The sequence below is a fragment of the Macrotis lagotis genome, chromosome 7 (genome assembly GCF_037893015.1).
Source record: "Macrotis lagotis isolate mMagLag1 chromosome 7, bilby.v1.9.chrom.fasta, whole genome shotgun sequence".
Classification (NCBI taxonomy): domain Eukaryota; kingdom Metazoa; phylum Chordata; class Mammalia; order Peramelemorphia; family Peramelidae; genus Macrotis; species Macrotis lagotis.
Window position 1 is genome coordinate 220649154 of NC_133664.1, and position 15509 is coordinate 220664662.

The 15509-nt window shown below is 36.7% G+C and overlaps 1 protein-coding gene across 10 annotated transcripts in view; it reads right to left on the reverse strand.

The window, feature by feature from the left end:
* Positions 1 to 7032: 7032 nt before the first annotated feature.
* CACNA1C (calcium voltage-gated channel subunit alpha1 C) overlaps positions 7033 to 15509 on the reverse strand; it is a 970192-nt gene continuing 961715 nt past the window's right edge. For 8 of the 10 annotated variants that reach the window (XM_074194966.1, XM_074194971.1, XM_074194972.1 and 5 more), the window contains one exon: positions 7034 to 14766. In XM_074194966.1, the coding sequence (XP_074051067.1) occupies positions 14467 to 14766 (300 nt within the window). In that variant the 3' untranslated portion in view covers positions 7034 to 14466. Of the gene's footprint in view, positions 14767 to 15509 lie in introns of all 10 variants that reach the window. The other 2 variants (XM_074194976.1, XM_074194975.1) reach the window with 1 other exon arrangement.

Below are 15509 nucleotides of genomic sequence, written 5' to 3' on the forward strand. Positions count from 1 at the left end.
GATATTTTTATTATGTTATTCTTTATGTCATTTTAATGTTTTTATTTTTATATTTTTATGCTTACTAATAATTTCTCTGTGAACTCATAGATGATTCAAATTTAGATTCTATGCCATTTATCCTATATTTATATAACAGTGATGATGGTTCAGTCTACTATTACTTTAAGAATAAAGTAATTTCCTTGTTTATCTGTTGAGACAATGGATTTTTAAAATAATAGTTTTACTACAATTCCTACATTTCAGATTCACCAGATATGACATGATTTTTATTTTAGTCTCTCCTTTTGATTCTATGTAGACCTTTACTTTTTAGATATGTTTCTTGTTATTAATATATTGTAAGGTTTTTTTCCCTAATGCATTATGCCATTGTCCATTCACATTTAAAATTATGAGTTAGGTTTGCATTATTTTCTTTGTATAGCTAGTATTAAAAGTTTAATTTTTAAATCTCCTTCCATCTTTAAATAAATATTTTGTATCTATGGTTAATTTTTAATGTAATGCTATTCTCATAGGTTTTCTTCTACCTTTTATTCCCCATTCCTGTTTATTAACATTTTTCCTAGGTTGTGTATTTTACTTAAATTATTGACTTCTTGTGCTTCTGCTTCTCTATTTATTTATTTATTTGTTTGTTTGTTTGTTTGTTTGTTTGTTTATTCATCTCTTTCTTTCCATTTTCCCTGCTTTTTCCAGCCCCAATCAGTTCCATGATTAGTTCAAAATCCACTCTCTTCTCCTCCCTTTTGCTATTTACCTCTATGTTTCTAAGAACACTTTCTTTGTTCCATTTATTCATTTCCTCATTGTCTACCCTGGAATTTTATTTTCTGATTTATTGTCTATATCTTTATTTCTCCTTTCATCTCTGCATTCCTCTTGAAGGCAAATCTTCTTATGTACCAATGTTCAGGTCTATTTTCTAACTGATTATTATATGACTGACTTTATTACCCCATTCTCTCTCTCTCTCTCTCTCTCTCTCTCTCTCTCCCTTTCACTCTTAGTATCAGTTCATGTGTCCTGTCCTAACAATTGCCTTGTATCTTAAATTGTATAGTGTAATTTTACTCCCCTTCTCCATCTCATTTCTAGGTCTGTGTTCCCCATTATTCTGAGTGCCAGCTGCCCTTTGGAGCTCACATATTACTTCTCCTACAGCAGGATATTGTCCATGGAGCACAATACTCTCTCAGAGAAGGGGGTTTTCCACTGTTTCAAATACCTATAGGTTAAATAAATAATGTGAGGTCCTTATCCATCATTTTTTGACTATATCCTTTTTCACCCATGGTCATATTCCATTATCATAACCAACCACTGGGTTGAGACCCACATTTTTCCTTCTTCTAGTTTGGATTGTAATTTTCTGCTGTCTTTCCTATGGATGTAATAAGAATATATCACTCATTTCCTCCTATCCATCTTCTTTCTAATTTATATATCCTCCCCCACTTTATAATTTTGTCTCACAAAATACATGATTAATTCACCTGTGGAAGGTTGTGAACTTTAGTCCATAGCGCACTCCAACTTCACTTCTATTATATCTTTAAATTCTGCTTACTTCTTTTTTTTCTCTTGAGAATTTAACTCCTCCCCCTTGCTCCTCCCTCCTCACCTCTTCCCCCCCCCCCATTAAATCCTTGATGATCTCTCTTAGTTTATTTGTTTTTTAAATCCCTTTCCTTTCTGTTCCTTTCTTGGCAGCCCTTACAGTTTCTGCTATTTACAAATCAAATGTTCTACTCACATCTTCCTCCCTGCCCCCCCATAATATCTCAATTACTTCTCTTTTGTTCAATGTTTATCTTCTTTTCATTAATAATTTTGTTCATGTATGTCATTTCAGGTAGCAGTTTGAGTAGCTTTTCTTTTCAGAACATACTATTCCATTCCAGAACAGCAGCTTGTACAGGGAAGGCACCAAATGGCTACATTTTCACTTTTCTTTTCCTTGGCTGCAGCTATTTGCTACATTCACTTTAGGAAAGTAGAACATGTCCCCCAAAGGGCAGAAGAATGATTTTTTTTTTGGCAAGGAAAAGCCATGCCCATAAAGGGCAATGAACTGATAGGGAATTTTTGCTGTAAGATGGGAAGGGTTATTAGAAATGCACTTCTAACTCAGCACCTTTTTCATTCAGGCTCCATGTTGGGATGAAATGAGGCACTCACAAGGCATTGCAGTTAACCCAAGGAGGTTTACTTTGCCCTAACACAGTAAGGATAACAGATACAATTTTACTTCTTCAGATATAGTCTTCCCTTACCCCTTTCCCTCCCTGCCAACCCCATCTCCATATAGAAACACAAATCCACCAAGACCGAGGGCTCCAGAATCTATGTGCTTGGGACTTTTTAATGCTCTTACAAGGAAGCTTTCAGTCAATTCCCACGGATATCAGATAGTCCTTCCCCAGGTTGTCTGGGAGGTAGAGTTGGGCGGGAAAAGGAAGCTGCATCAGGTCCTGGTGACACCTTAACCTCCTTTTAATAAGAAGAATAACCAGTATTTAGAGAGTACCTAGCATGTGCCAGGCACTGTGTTTAAGGATTTACAAATATTATCTCTTTTGCTCCTCACATCAATCTTAGGATATAGCTGCTATTATTTTCTGTCCACTTTACAGTTGAGGAAACTGAAACAAGAACACATTAAAGTGATTTGCCTAAAGGCTGGTGAGGTCTGAGGTTAGATTTGAACTCAAACCTTCCTGATTCCAGGTCCAGAACTCTAGCTGTTTAAATAAGACCTTCCCCATTTTGTGGGTAGAAAGAAAGAAAGAAGCTGTTTCAGGCTGATCCTATCAAAGAGGGAATAATATTAACAGGTACCTAGGGTCAGTGGGTATTTTTCAGCTCAACTTGCCTAACTCCCCAACTCTGTCAATTGCTATTATCTGTCTAATTTCTATAATCCCATGATTATGGGTTTCTGGCATTAGGGAAGAATGATTTGGTAAAGAGAAGACTGCAATGAAAGAGAGGTGGAGAAAAGAGCATTAGAAATGTCTTAATAATGAAGGAGAATAATAGCTATTATTAAGACATGAGGAATGTGGACATGGAATTATAATTTAACCTACTCTTTTTAATACTTTTCCAGTGGGAGGAGTAAGGATGAAGTCCTGGCCATTCTATTTTGTCTATTGACAAAGTAAAGTAGTTTGATGGATCATTGCCTAGACTTAGAGTCAGGAAGAACTGAGTTCAAATGTGACTAGCTGGGCAAGTTCAAGTGTGACCCTGGGCAAGTCATTTAATCTGTTTCAGGTTTCCCTTTCTGTGAAGTAGGGAAAATAATACCATAGCAATAACTTCCCATACTTGTGAGGTACAGTGACTAATACATAGCATATACTTAATAAAATTTTTTAAGTCTAAAATCTATAAAGTCTAAAATCTAAAATCTTTTAAGTCTAAAATCTATAAAGAAATTCTTGAGGAGTATCATTATGGTCCCTGATTTGAGCAACTTGAGTTACTCATAAGAACACATAAAATAGAAATATATGAGTGGTCTGAAAAAATTTAACAAGTGGTCTGTGGTGCAAAATCATCTTAAGTCTCTGTTATTCTATTTATTTTATGGGATTTTTACTCAATTTATTTTTAAAACCATAAATCCTATCAAGTCTCAACTGAATTAGGTAAAGAAGGGTTTTTGATCATTTTTAGGGCAAGAATGGTTTTCCCTTACTCCTTCTTCTGGAAAAGTATTAAAATTATAGACCTAAACTAGGCAATCTGGGTTATAGCTCTAGAAAATCTGGGTTTCCCACAGGCCAGGGAAGATGGCAGGGAAAACAGGGGAGTTTCCTTTTCTAGAAAAGCATCGTATTTAGAGTTAGAACACCTATTTTTATTAACTATCTACTAGTAAACTTGACCTAACTAGTTAAGGAACTTGGCCAAGTCTTTTCTTCTTTCCTAGGAAAAAATGAGATTCAGTGGAAGGAACTTTGTGTAACCTAAGACTTTGTACAAATAATTTATTGTCATTGGTCCTCGGTTTTCTCCTCTATAAAAAGTGGCAGTTGGACTATATAACCTCCAAGATCTCTTCCCTCTGACCCTTCTCTGGTCTCGGGGTTCTCATTTGTAAAATGAAGAGGTTGGTCTGCGATTCTATAAGGGGGCAAGGGGTGGGGATAGAGAGGTGCTATTATAAAGAGTAAAGGAAAAACCCTTTTGGTATGGGATTTTTTAGTGAATGTGGACGATTTCTCAAGCTAGGGTGTTTATCTCAAGTCTCAGAGCAAAACCAAAGTTCTATTGACTCCAATTCTATTTTATAAGCACTGGAGAAGAGCTTGGCTTTGAGCTTGAGTGTATGTTAGAGAAGGACTGCACCTGCCTTAATCTAAATCATTCAGAGGCAGTTTGCTCTCACTTGGTAAGAAGTTTAAGGAAAGATTTGCCCAGAGGTCTTAGAAATCAATAGAATGATCTGTTTCCTGCTTGTACCAATAAGCTTCATCAAACTACTTTCCAGATTATACCAGCAATGATACTATTGACTAGAAATGAAATGAATGACCATCACCTCTTCTCTCTTTTGATTATGGTGGCTCACACCATCTCCTCCAAAACTGATTGCTCAACCCCTAGAGATATAATTTAACTATTAACATTTATTAATAAAAACATTTCCTTGAAAAATGTCATAAAAATGTCACCTCAGACAATTTAAAGACCCAAATGGGGACAACCAGTGTGTAGCTATAGTGTGACATAGTTTAATATATGTATATATATATATATATATATATATATATATATATATATATATATATATATATGTGTATATGACAGTCAGCCAGGTAAGTGTGGACGAGGAATCCTTTTTAATAATAACTAGCATTTTCACATGAATTTAAGGTTTGAAAACCTCTGAATATGTTATTTGATTCTCACAACAATCCTGGGAGATAGGTACTATTATTATCCCCATTTTACAGATGAGGAAAACAGAAGTCAAGTGATTTGTCCAGGATCACAAAGCTACTAAATGTTTGAGGCAGTATTTGAGTCAATTCTTCCTCATTCTAAATCTAAAACCAATATTAGTACCTCATTCCTCAAATACCCATCTGCCTAATGCCCTGCCTAATGCCCTGACTGAGATGGATCAACTAGGTGGTGCAGAGGATAGAGCATTAGCCTTGGAATCAGGAGGTCTGGAGTTCAAATCCAGCCTCAGACACTTGATATTTGCTAGTTGAGTGATCTTGGGCAAGTCACTTAACCCTGAATGCCTTGCATCCAGGGCCATCTCCAGTTGTCCTGATTCATATCTGGTCACTGGACCCAAATGACTCTGGAGGGGAAAGTGAGGCTGATGATTTAGCACAAATTCACATCCTTATCATGGTATCACCTCTCTGATGACATGATCTTCAAGAACAAAGGACAAACATTATTATCGATACTTTGATCATTCAAATTGAATTTATCTACTTTATTCTAGGGACCACAAGAAAATGTAGAATACATTCCATAAATGAGTTAGTTAAACCAATAACTGACAGAAACTTCTTATGCTCTAGATTCAGAAGACCTTTGTTTGAATCCTAGCATTTCCATTTACTGGCACTATGACCTAGGGTAAGAAATTAAATGCCTCTGTGCTACAGTTACCTCATCTCCAAAATAGGACAATATATCCCACTTCATAAAGAATTTTTTTCATGGTGAGAATCAAATAAGATAAATGTATGCAAAAAACTTCATAACTCAATTAAGTCCAAAGGAAATGAGAATTATGATTATTATTCTTGAATTAATGAAAACTGAAGAAAAAATTATCTTTTAATACAGCTGAGAATTTCCCCAGGTTATCTGTATTAAGGGTCACCTCTGGGTAGGATTTATCATTTGGGGCAAAGTATCATTCGAGATGCTTATATTGGTGAAATAAGATTAAAATGCATATTAAAGTGGCCTTAAAAAGAATAAAAGGCAAAATACTGTGGTTGAGGTTGGGTGTTGCCAAGTAACAAGTCATATTAAAACTTCTTTGGTCATGGTGGGTATATGTTATTTATTTTTTAATTGGTAAGGCTCTAGGCATAAGAACCTTAAATATTTCCTGATACCAGTCAATCATGCCATCTTCATTTCTCTGATCTTCTGGTCTCCTGAATTACTGGCTGAATAGACAATCTCCCAGTACAGGCCTCCCTCCCTTTAAATTTATCTTATGGCCTGGAGAAATTAATCCAGAGTTCAGACAGAAATAAGCAGCAAGGAATATTTGAAATGAGGAATAGATTTGATAGACTCTAAGATTGTCTGAAAACTTTTTTTGTGAAGAAAAAAATTAACCCACTCCACTTAACCACCCCCCCCCACTCAAATCTTCAGATCATATTGTGGGCATATTGAAGACTGGCAGCAAGGACAGACACACTGAGAAAGAGCTCAAGGGGCAGGTTGTAGACACCACATTTTTTGACTTAAAAAGTCAACTATTTGGGCTTACCTGCTATATCATGGTCTTATAAAGAAACAAGCATATATATGCTGGTTTCTTAATACAAACATACACACACATATACATATATGTGTGTGTATGTACACATATGAACATATATTTCTTCTTCAGGATAATTGAACAGATGTTTAATCTTAACTACTTTGGATTCTAGTTCCTAGGCTAGTGCATATGGCAGAGCATTATGGAAGATTCAAGGGAGAACCTTTTTGTGGTTGATATATACCCTTTGTTTTCTCTCCTCTTAGCCAACTTTTGATCAACTCTCTGTTAGCACCTTCACTAGATTTGGATCCTATCAGTAAAGAGGAAAAGAAACTCATATGACTACTTGTGAGTAGGGGACAATGTTTCTTGGGAAATAATACAGAAACTATTTTTTAATAGGGGGTTGTCATTGAAGTCGAAGTGTCCATGTTTCCCCTCCCCTCTCCCCACCTCCCTCGCATAAATTTGGTTTTACTTTTTTTTTGATGCCTCTGTAAAAGAGGAATTGAACAAGAAGGGCATGGAGTAGTTAATATACAATTAAATCAATCTAGACATTGTTAAGAAATTTATTTGCAATTTTGTGGTTTTTGTTTTTTTTAAATAACATCATTCCTTAGATAAAAATGCAATCTTACAGGAATATACATAGTGTCCCACACAGAGATGACCCTGAAACTTTCCTTAAAGGGTTGGTCTTTTTCATATTCCCTTGCCTTTTACATGGGGTGAGAAGGTGAGGCAGGTGAGGCCTCCAATGACAGATTTTAATAACAGTGACAAACTGTACAGCATTATTTACAGGAGCATTTCTGTGAAATCATGGAGACTAGATGGGATGAAGGTGTACATGGAAGTCTGTAATGAATCAGTGGTAACAATAGAGGCACTGTTTATGTCTCTGAGTTAAGGGAATTTAGGAACATGAATGTGAGTGGATGGGGGGGGGTGGGTTGGTCAAGGCTCAGGAAATTAGGCAAGGAATAGGTCTGGCGCCATTTATTCCAAAGGGAGGTTTTTGTTTAACAACTCTGTGATTTTAAAATGAAACAGCAAAGTCACAAGAATAGCATTTGCAACAGATGGATGATATGATGCTTGACCAACTGGAATACTCCTCCCCAAGTCCCACCCCCTTCTCCAATTTTTCTATCCCAGGGAAGGTGTGCATTTTTAACTTGATTCTTTCTCAGTCACCACTAGCACAGCCCCATAAGCAAGAATGACTTTCCAACATGGTCATACATGTGGTGCTGGGTATCACTGAATCTTCCACCCAAGAAATTTTGAGAAAAGCATCACCTGTTCTGGGAAGGGAGGGTTTGTTGTGGAGGGAGAGCCTAGTGATCATCCCAAAATGTATGAGTCTGAGTCTAGAGGAAAAGAGATGAAAGCACACAATATGATTGAGAGTGATAAGTCTTTGTTAATGCAGATGATGAAAAGAATTTATAGCAATCAGTTTAATGAAGATGACTTTCTGAGGGAGCCCTTTAGACAGGACTGCTTGCCCTTGATTCCCAAGTTTTAAACTTTGGTGAAGTCTTTTCAAAATGGGAAGTTTGTGAATGGTATACCATAGGATCCAGTGATCATTTCCCCCCTCTAATATTTGCTGAGGCTCTTCTATTTTCCTGAGTGAAAACTCAAGTAATGCTTCCTAAAGATGAGTGAAAGAAATCTCTTTTCTCATCACTCAGCTGTTTCATTCCTATTACTCTGAATCTCTTTTTTCCCCAAAACTTTCATTTTATTAAGAAGAGAAATGCCAAAGATATTCTAAGCAGGAAAAACTCTCACTTAGAACCTGTTCACTGGCTTTCATATTCCTTCTCATAGAAGTTATCTTCATATGATATCACACATGTTCTACATAGAAGGCCTTATGGAAATTTATATTTTTTTTTCTGCATATGAGCTGGACACCTGATTTTCAGTTGATGAATCATTAAGAAAAAAATGGCACACTCAGCTAAATGCTTATGGAAGCTGAACTATTTCAATTTGAAAAATGGTGGTGTTATATGATCCCCATGCTAAGGGGTTTAGTTTTACTGAGATGATACTTCAAGTTTTTACTTAATTCATGGTTGGGCCATCTATGCATTACTGGAGGGTGGAAGAGTATAGAATTTTCACAGAAAATTCTACTCCTCTCAGTTCTCATTGTTGAATTGGTCTCTGACTGAATAAATTCAATTCCCATTCATTTTAGAAACATTAAAAAACTGTCATCCAAGTAGTCCAGAAAACCCAACTGGCTTTTGACTTCTTGATCACCTCATTTTCCATGAATTGCATATCTCTTAAGAGAAGAAGTGAAAGACAAATCATCTTGAGTTTTAGCAGCATAAGAATTTCTCAACATAGGTATTTATTTATTTTGAGCAACCTATGCTGTTTCAATATTCTGATTTTCTCTGTGTGTAACTTTATCTAGTATCTGTCCTGGCAGGATTATAAAGTCATCTGTCTGGGTTTAGCCCATGTTTAGTCCTTTGGGAGATCATTTGTGTATTGATGTGCTATGTACTGGCAGCGCAAACATTTTTGGAAACAACTCAGAAACACAGAAGACCCACCAATCTTCTAGGCTGGTGTTAATCTTAACAAAGCAAAGAAATATTGCTTTGAAAAACATCAAGAGATATTTTAAAAAATGCATTTGTCATTGGTCAGTTGTTGGCAGTGATATATATCATTATGGAGAAGAAGTGAAAATCAGAAAACAAAGCAAAACATATATAGGCTACTTCTTTTATCTCTCTCTGTTCATAGTATGTGTGAGGATTGGAAAAGGGGGCAGAAATGAGGGAGTAGATTGGGGAAAGGAGAAAGAAATATAACATTGGGGCATAAGATGGTGTTGCCTTCACCTCGTATCCTACTAAAAAGGCTTCTATTGGACAAACTGATCTGAAGTGTCAGAAAAGTCTATGAATATCTGCCATTCCTGATGGGGAAGAAGAAAGAAATACATCTGATGTTGGGGGGTTGGGAGGTACTCTAGAAATACCAAGAAGAGGACAGCTCAGGGAAGGGAGAGGTTATAATGGCACCAATATAAATATGTTCATTTCCTTCTAAATTATATGATATGGCTGAGAGGATGAAAGGACAAATCAATAATTTCTTATTTCTTTTCTACCTCAGGAGGCACTTTAGGCCTTTATAAGTCCATATTGGTTTCTGTGCAGTGAGTAGACTGAGAAAATAGGTTTAGCTAGAGGACCATGATCTTTCCTTTCCCCTCTTTCCCCTTCTTATAGGAGACAGGAACTCCTTGCTGAGGTTTAGTGCTATATACATGTTAAGTCTCTAAGCAGAAACAATTTCCTTAAAGAATGAGATTGGACCAGATAGCCTCCAAAATTTCATTTGGGACCCTACTTTGAACTCCACTAGTTACAGAATCTTTGACTTAAGAAGAACCTCTAGGAGCAGATGCTTTAGGATTGAACTTCTGCCTACTTAATTCCAGAATCAAGCTTCATAATCCCTAATTTGATCCCTTTCATACTACCAGGAAAAAGCATTGGGAAACATATGAATATAAAAGTACATGCATTTCATGCAGATGTCATAGGGTATAGAATAAAATGTTTATAGAATATTCTCTTCTTTCAAATGCAGTCTAAACTCTGCCTAAAGACTATTCATTTTTTTTTCTTGTCCTGTTCTTACTGGTGATGAACTATATTTAACCACTAGTCTCTTTAAAAACAGTCTTCAGCCTTTTAAAACTGTAAGATCCACGAGGGCAGAGATCATGACTTATTTAAACTTATTTAAACCTAGAGCCTGGCATAGTGTTCTGCACACAACAGGTGACAAATAATGTTTCCTGACTGTTTGAAGGAAGGAATGGTATACTCTTCATTTTTCACAGAAGGATATGGATTTTTTCAGTCTTCTTATTCTCATTTAGGGGACTTGTGGGAAAAGGATGGCTCTTATAAGGTGATGGCATGGCAGCAACATTGCAGAGAAGAATCTGAAATTTGAAAGCTAAACTTCTGATGAAATAGAAAAATAGATGAAGACAGGAAAGAAAAGAGAATTCTGGTTGTCTTATTTCTCAATCAGAATACAAGAACCCTGGTTCCCTGAAAGGAATAAATGTTTATTATTTTGACAAAGCTGGGTGTGGGCAGCAAAGACAAATGATTCAAGTTATGGAAATATTCATCAATGAAACTCAAATCATAACAATAAGTTTCATTTTTGATTTTAGTTAAAAAATCTTATAGAAAGCCACTTAACCTCATTGCCTTGAAAAATCTAAAAACAATCTTATAGAAAAAACTTATTTATGAGAGATAAAGTAGAAGACTTTGTTTCATAATATGACAACTTTTATTGTCTGAAGTAGGTCACAAACCAAGGTCTAGAAAGAAAATAGGCTGCTTCTGAATGACAACAGACAAGAGCTAAGTAAAAAGGTTCCTTAACCAACTTAATTGATACTTTAAACTCTTAACTTTAACCATTATCTGCTTTGCTTCTGTCACCATGGATGAATGTGCAAAAGGTTGATAAATATAACCTGCAAGATGATAACTGGTCCCTGGGATCCAAGTAGGGTTTCTATTCTACCATAGGAAGAATGAAACATTCTGATTTTCTTGAACGTATACAGATTTTATCAAGTCATCATAATTGGTATAAAATTGGCAGACCAGGAAATCTTTCTTTCTGATCATTTAGGTAGTTTAAGAATATGGTAGGGCATCATTATTATCATTGTTACTGTCTTGTAGGCTGTTACAGACTTGTTATGGTTTACTTGAAAATATTTTCTCTAGGGAAGCCTTGGGAGTGTGGACAGGATAATTTAACAAGACTGTTAACCCAGTAGTCTCATATTTTGAGTGAGTTATATGACAGAATTTCAGAAGAAGAAAATTAATGAACATTATGAAAGGATAAGCTTAATACAATAAAATCTTCATTTTTTATATAGGGATCAGTTGTATGAAAGTACATCAATCCCTAATGAGTTTCTCTCTTGATCATATCACAGATTATATAGCTATTTCACATAATATCTCAGAAGGCTCAAATGTCAATAAAAAACAAAGTAGGCAGCTCAAAAAAGCACTATTACTTTCAGCTAATTTTCCAATTTACTTTAGATTAAAACCTGAGCTGAAGATTTTTGTCTAACAGGATGTCTTTCTCAGGAGATGATTCTTCTTAATTCTTTTAAGATCCTTTTGGTGTCCTACATAGTAGGAAGACTCATCTCCATAGGATGAACTTTTCCAAATTTCAATTTCTAGCTCACATTGTTCATAGGAATGTCCAAAAGAAAACTGGTGACTGGAAGAGATTGAAGAATCAAGATTCACAAGCCCTATTTGATCTTTTTCTATGGGAAACACGTGAAGATAAAAGTACTTGCATTTCAGGCAGATTTCATAGGACATAGAACTCTCTTCTTCCAAAGACATTCTAAAGTCTGCCTATTCTGATTCTGCAGATCTTTCTTGCTACTCACTGGTGGTTTGAATTAGTCCAGGATAGTTCTTTGAGGGGGAATATGAGGGGGGAATAAAGTAATTTTGTCCTCAGGGTAGAGGCAATGACAACAGTCTAGGTCTCGTTCAAGGCATTACCATAAGTTCTTGAGAGGAGGGGGATCTCAGGGTAAATGCCCTAAGTAACTTCTCTCCAGCATTTTTATCCCTGATGAGCAAAGTTTCTACTGAGGGAATTAAAAATAAAACCTTAGCTACACCCTTGAGTGGGGTAAGGAATGGTCCAAATGTTAATTTAATTATAGTGGAATTGAAAATCAGGTTTATGATAAACAGACTAATCTTAGAGAAAAAGCATCAATTGAGAAGATCCAAACAGATTGGAGAATGTAAAGATGGGAAGAAAAAGATCCTGATTTCTGAAAGTCAAGTTCTGCAGAGAGCTATCCAACTCTACCATTTTTTGAGGGAGAGAGTAAAAGGAGCACAAGATATGCAAAACCAGTCATCTCCAACCCATCCAGCTGAGACCAGCAGAATAGTTACCTACTCCAGTAATACTTTTGCTTATTGTACATTTTAAAAAAATCTTTCCCCTTCCCCAACTATCCGCAAAAAAAAGCATTTAAAGAGTCCACAGGGAAAGCTTATCACACTCCAAATACAAAATGGTTTACTTTACATGCAGCCAAATATACAAGAAGTGAATTCGAAAACAAACTTAATTCAATTCATTATATTTGCTTGGCACAATTGCAATTAAGTTTTAAAAAAATATTTGAAAAATACTGAAACTGACCTGAATTCAAGTATTACGGTTTCTTCAACAGAAACATTATCAATGCAATAAAACATCACATGGAATATATATCGAAGCAAAACTCCTTCTTGGGTTGTATTTTCCCCCTTAAATTAATGTTGTTATTTTTCATCTCTATACAGTTTTAATGCCAACATGACTCACAACTATAGTTAAAATTAATATTATTGCATTGTTTTTGCATATCTTGTGGAACAGAAAATGCAGAGAGTTACTGATTTCCCTTTGAGAAACAGAGACAGTGGTTTGTTTTTGCATTCAAATGGCCCCATAATCAGATTTCCCTGTAGGGCTAAACCAAAGAGTGGAGAACTGCACATGCATGCACGTGTACATACCCATACACACCCATGCAGTATCACCCAACTCAACACACACATACATACCTCTATCTCTGGCATCCATGAACATATCCAATTGAAACTGAACCCAATTCAAGCACTCACATGTGCAAGATTACATTGAGTGCACTGCCTACTATCTTTAAATTATAGAACAAAATGCCCCCTCCCCCCTAGGTTTCTGTTACTACCAAAGGAAAAAAAATAGTCTTGGGCATATACAAATGTTGGTAAAACTCTCCTATAACAACTTCTAATGAATCTCCAATGGGGAAAAATAACCCCTCCTCCCACCATCAACAAAAATAAACAAGAACACAACTGTTTAAATAATACAATGAAACCAAACCTGATTTACATATGCCAAAGTGAAAATGATAAGGTGGGTGGCTTAAAAGCCCCATAAACACTCTTCCCTCCTCCCTGAACCCTCAGAAATCAAAATTAAAAATGGAAACTGGAACATGCTGCCAAGAAAAATATCAAAATGGCAAAAACAAATGAGCATTCTACAGAAGCCCTGTGCCACCTTACTTTGTAAGATGTACTACTTTGGTGGGCAGTGCCAACCCCCTATAAGCCTTGATTTCTCAGCACCACTGTGAGTGCAGAGCTTTATGAGGCTTGTGCAGGCAATATGACCTCAACCTGAAGAGGTGGGCATGACCATTGCTGCTTGCCCAACCACCTGGGAATCTTGGCTTGTAGCTGCAGTGGTACCTCTCTCTGCACTCCTCTTGCCATCCCCTGATCCCCTTTCCTAAAAGTGTCTCCTATTTTATCTCTCTTCCTCTTCTTCCTCCCCCTTTGGCAAAATGTTGGGATCTTCAGCAGAAGTTATGCCGCCATTTCCTTTTCCAAATCCATAGGGCCCTGGCTCTATGGAGACAGTGAGGCTCATACAGAATATGTGCAAAAATGATTTTTTTTAACAAGCAAAGTTGAAAGACATCCATTTGATGCAGGGTCCTTTAGGTGAGGGTGGCCCAACAAGAAACTGATATTATCCTTCTTGCACAGTAGGCAGCTGTCTGGTATAGGACCAGAAGTAAGGAAGGGGGGCAGATACCTGTTCACTTCCTCCTCCCTCCCTTGTTTTTCTGTCTCCTCACCACTCTATACCTGTGGACTGGGGTTGTTGCTTCTCTTTCCCCTGAAAAACTCTCTCTTATCACCACCCAACTCTGTCTCTCATCCCAACAGAAATGAATGAAGAACGCTGTTCCGGTTAACTCCAGGTCACGAGAACAGTGAGGCACTTCTGAAACGAACCTATTAGGAACATTGAAACAAATTAAAAAAAACCCCAAATCATGACAGCCCCAGCAACTACAGGCTGCTGATATAAACCCTGCTGTCCTGGAGCTCCTCTTCACTCTTTTGACATTCGGGGTTGGGCATTCCCTCTTCCTCCTCACCACCTGCTTGGTCCTGCCCCGGGTCCCTGCAGTTAATAAAAGGTAATAGATTGCCATTGGGGCTCTGCTTGTTGCTACCACTGAGGATATTGTCAGCTGCATTCTCCATTTCCTCTATTGTCATATCACAGGCATCAGCTAGTTCTTGAGTTGTGACTTCAATGAACTTGGGATCTTGAGCAAACTGTCCCAGTCCTTCTGAAATCAAGACCTGGGGAGGAGATAGAAGAAAGATAGAAGAGCCAAAGTAAGAAAATCATTACAGGAGGTAGGCTTCTTTTTTCAGGATTGTGGCAATGGTTTCTTTTTCTGATTGCCTATGTGTTTATGTTAAGTTCCTGGGAACTCTACTTATGATATCATCAACCTATAATTTATTATCTTAGACCTAAAGCCAAAAGGGACCTTGGAGACTAGTCCATCATTTTATGGATGAGCTTATTAGTCTTGGCCTGTCATGGTTACCCTTAACATTATTTAATTCCTGGGGCAGTTAGTGTGGTATAGTGGATAGAGCATCGGCCCTGGTGTCATGAGGACCTGAGTTCAAATGTGGCTTCAGACACTTAATAATTACCTAGCTGTGTGACCTTGGGCAAGTCACTTAACCCCATTGCTTTCAATAAATAAAATAAAATATATTCATTATTTAATTCCCTCAACATCTTTCAAAAGTGGTCATCCAATATCTTCTGAAGACTTTCCTTCACTCTGCCCCCCACTGCTAATGTGGCTCGGTTTCAGGTTATGCTAATTCTACTCTGTATATTTCTTGGATATACCCAGTTATTTGTCTGTTGCCTCCCCAATGAAAGTAAGATTTTTGTTGTTATTGTTTTTTGTTGATTAAATACTTAGAGATGTGTCAGGCACAATAGTCAGTACTTAATAAATTGTTGATAGACTGACTGACATGAGAAACTCACCACTGTTTAAAAATTTATTTATTTATTA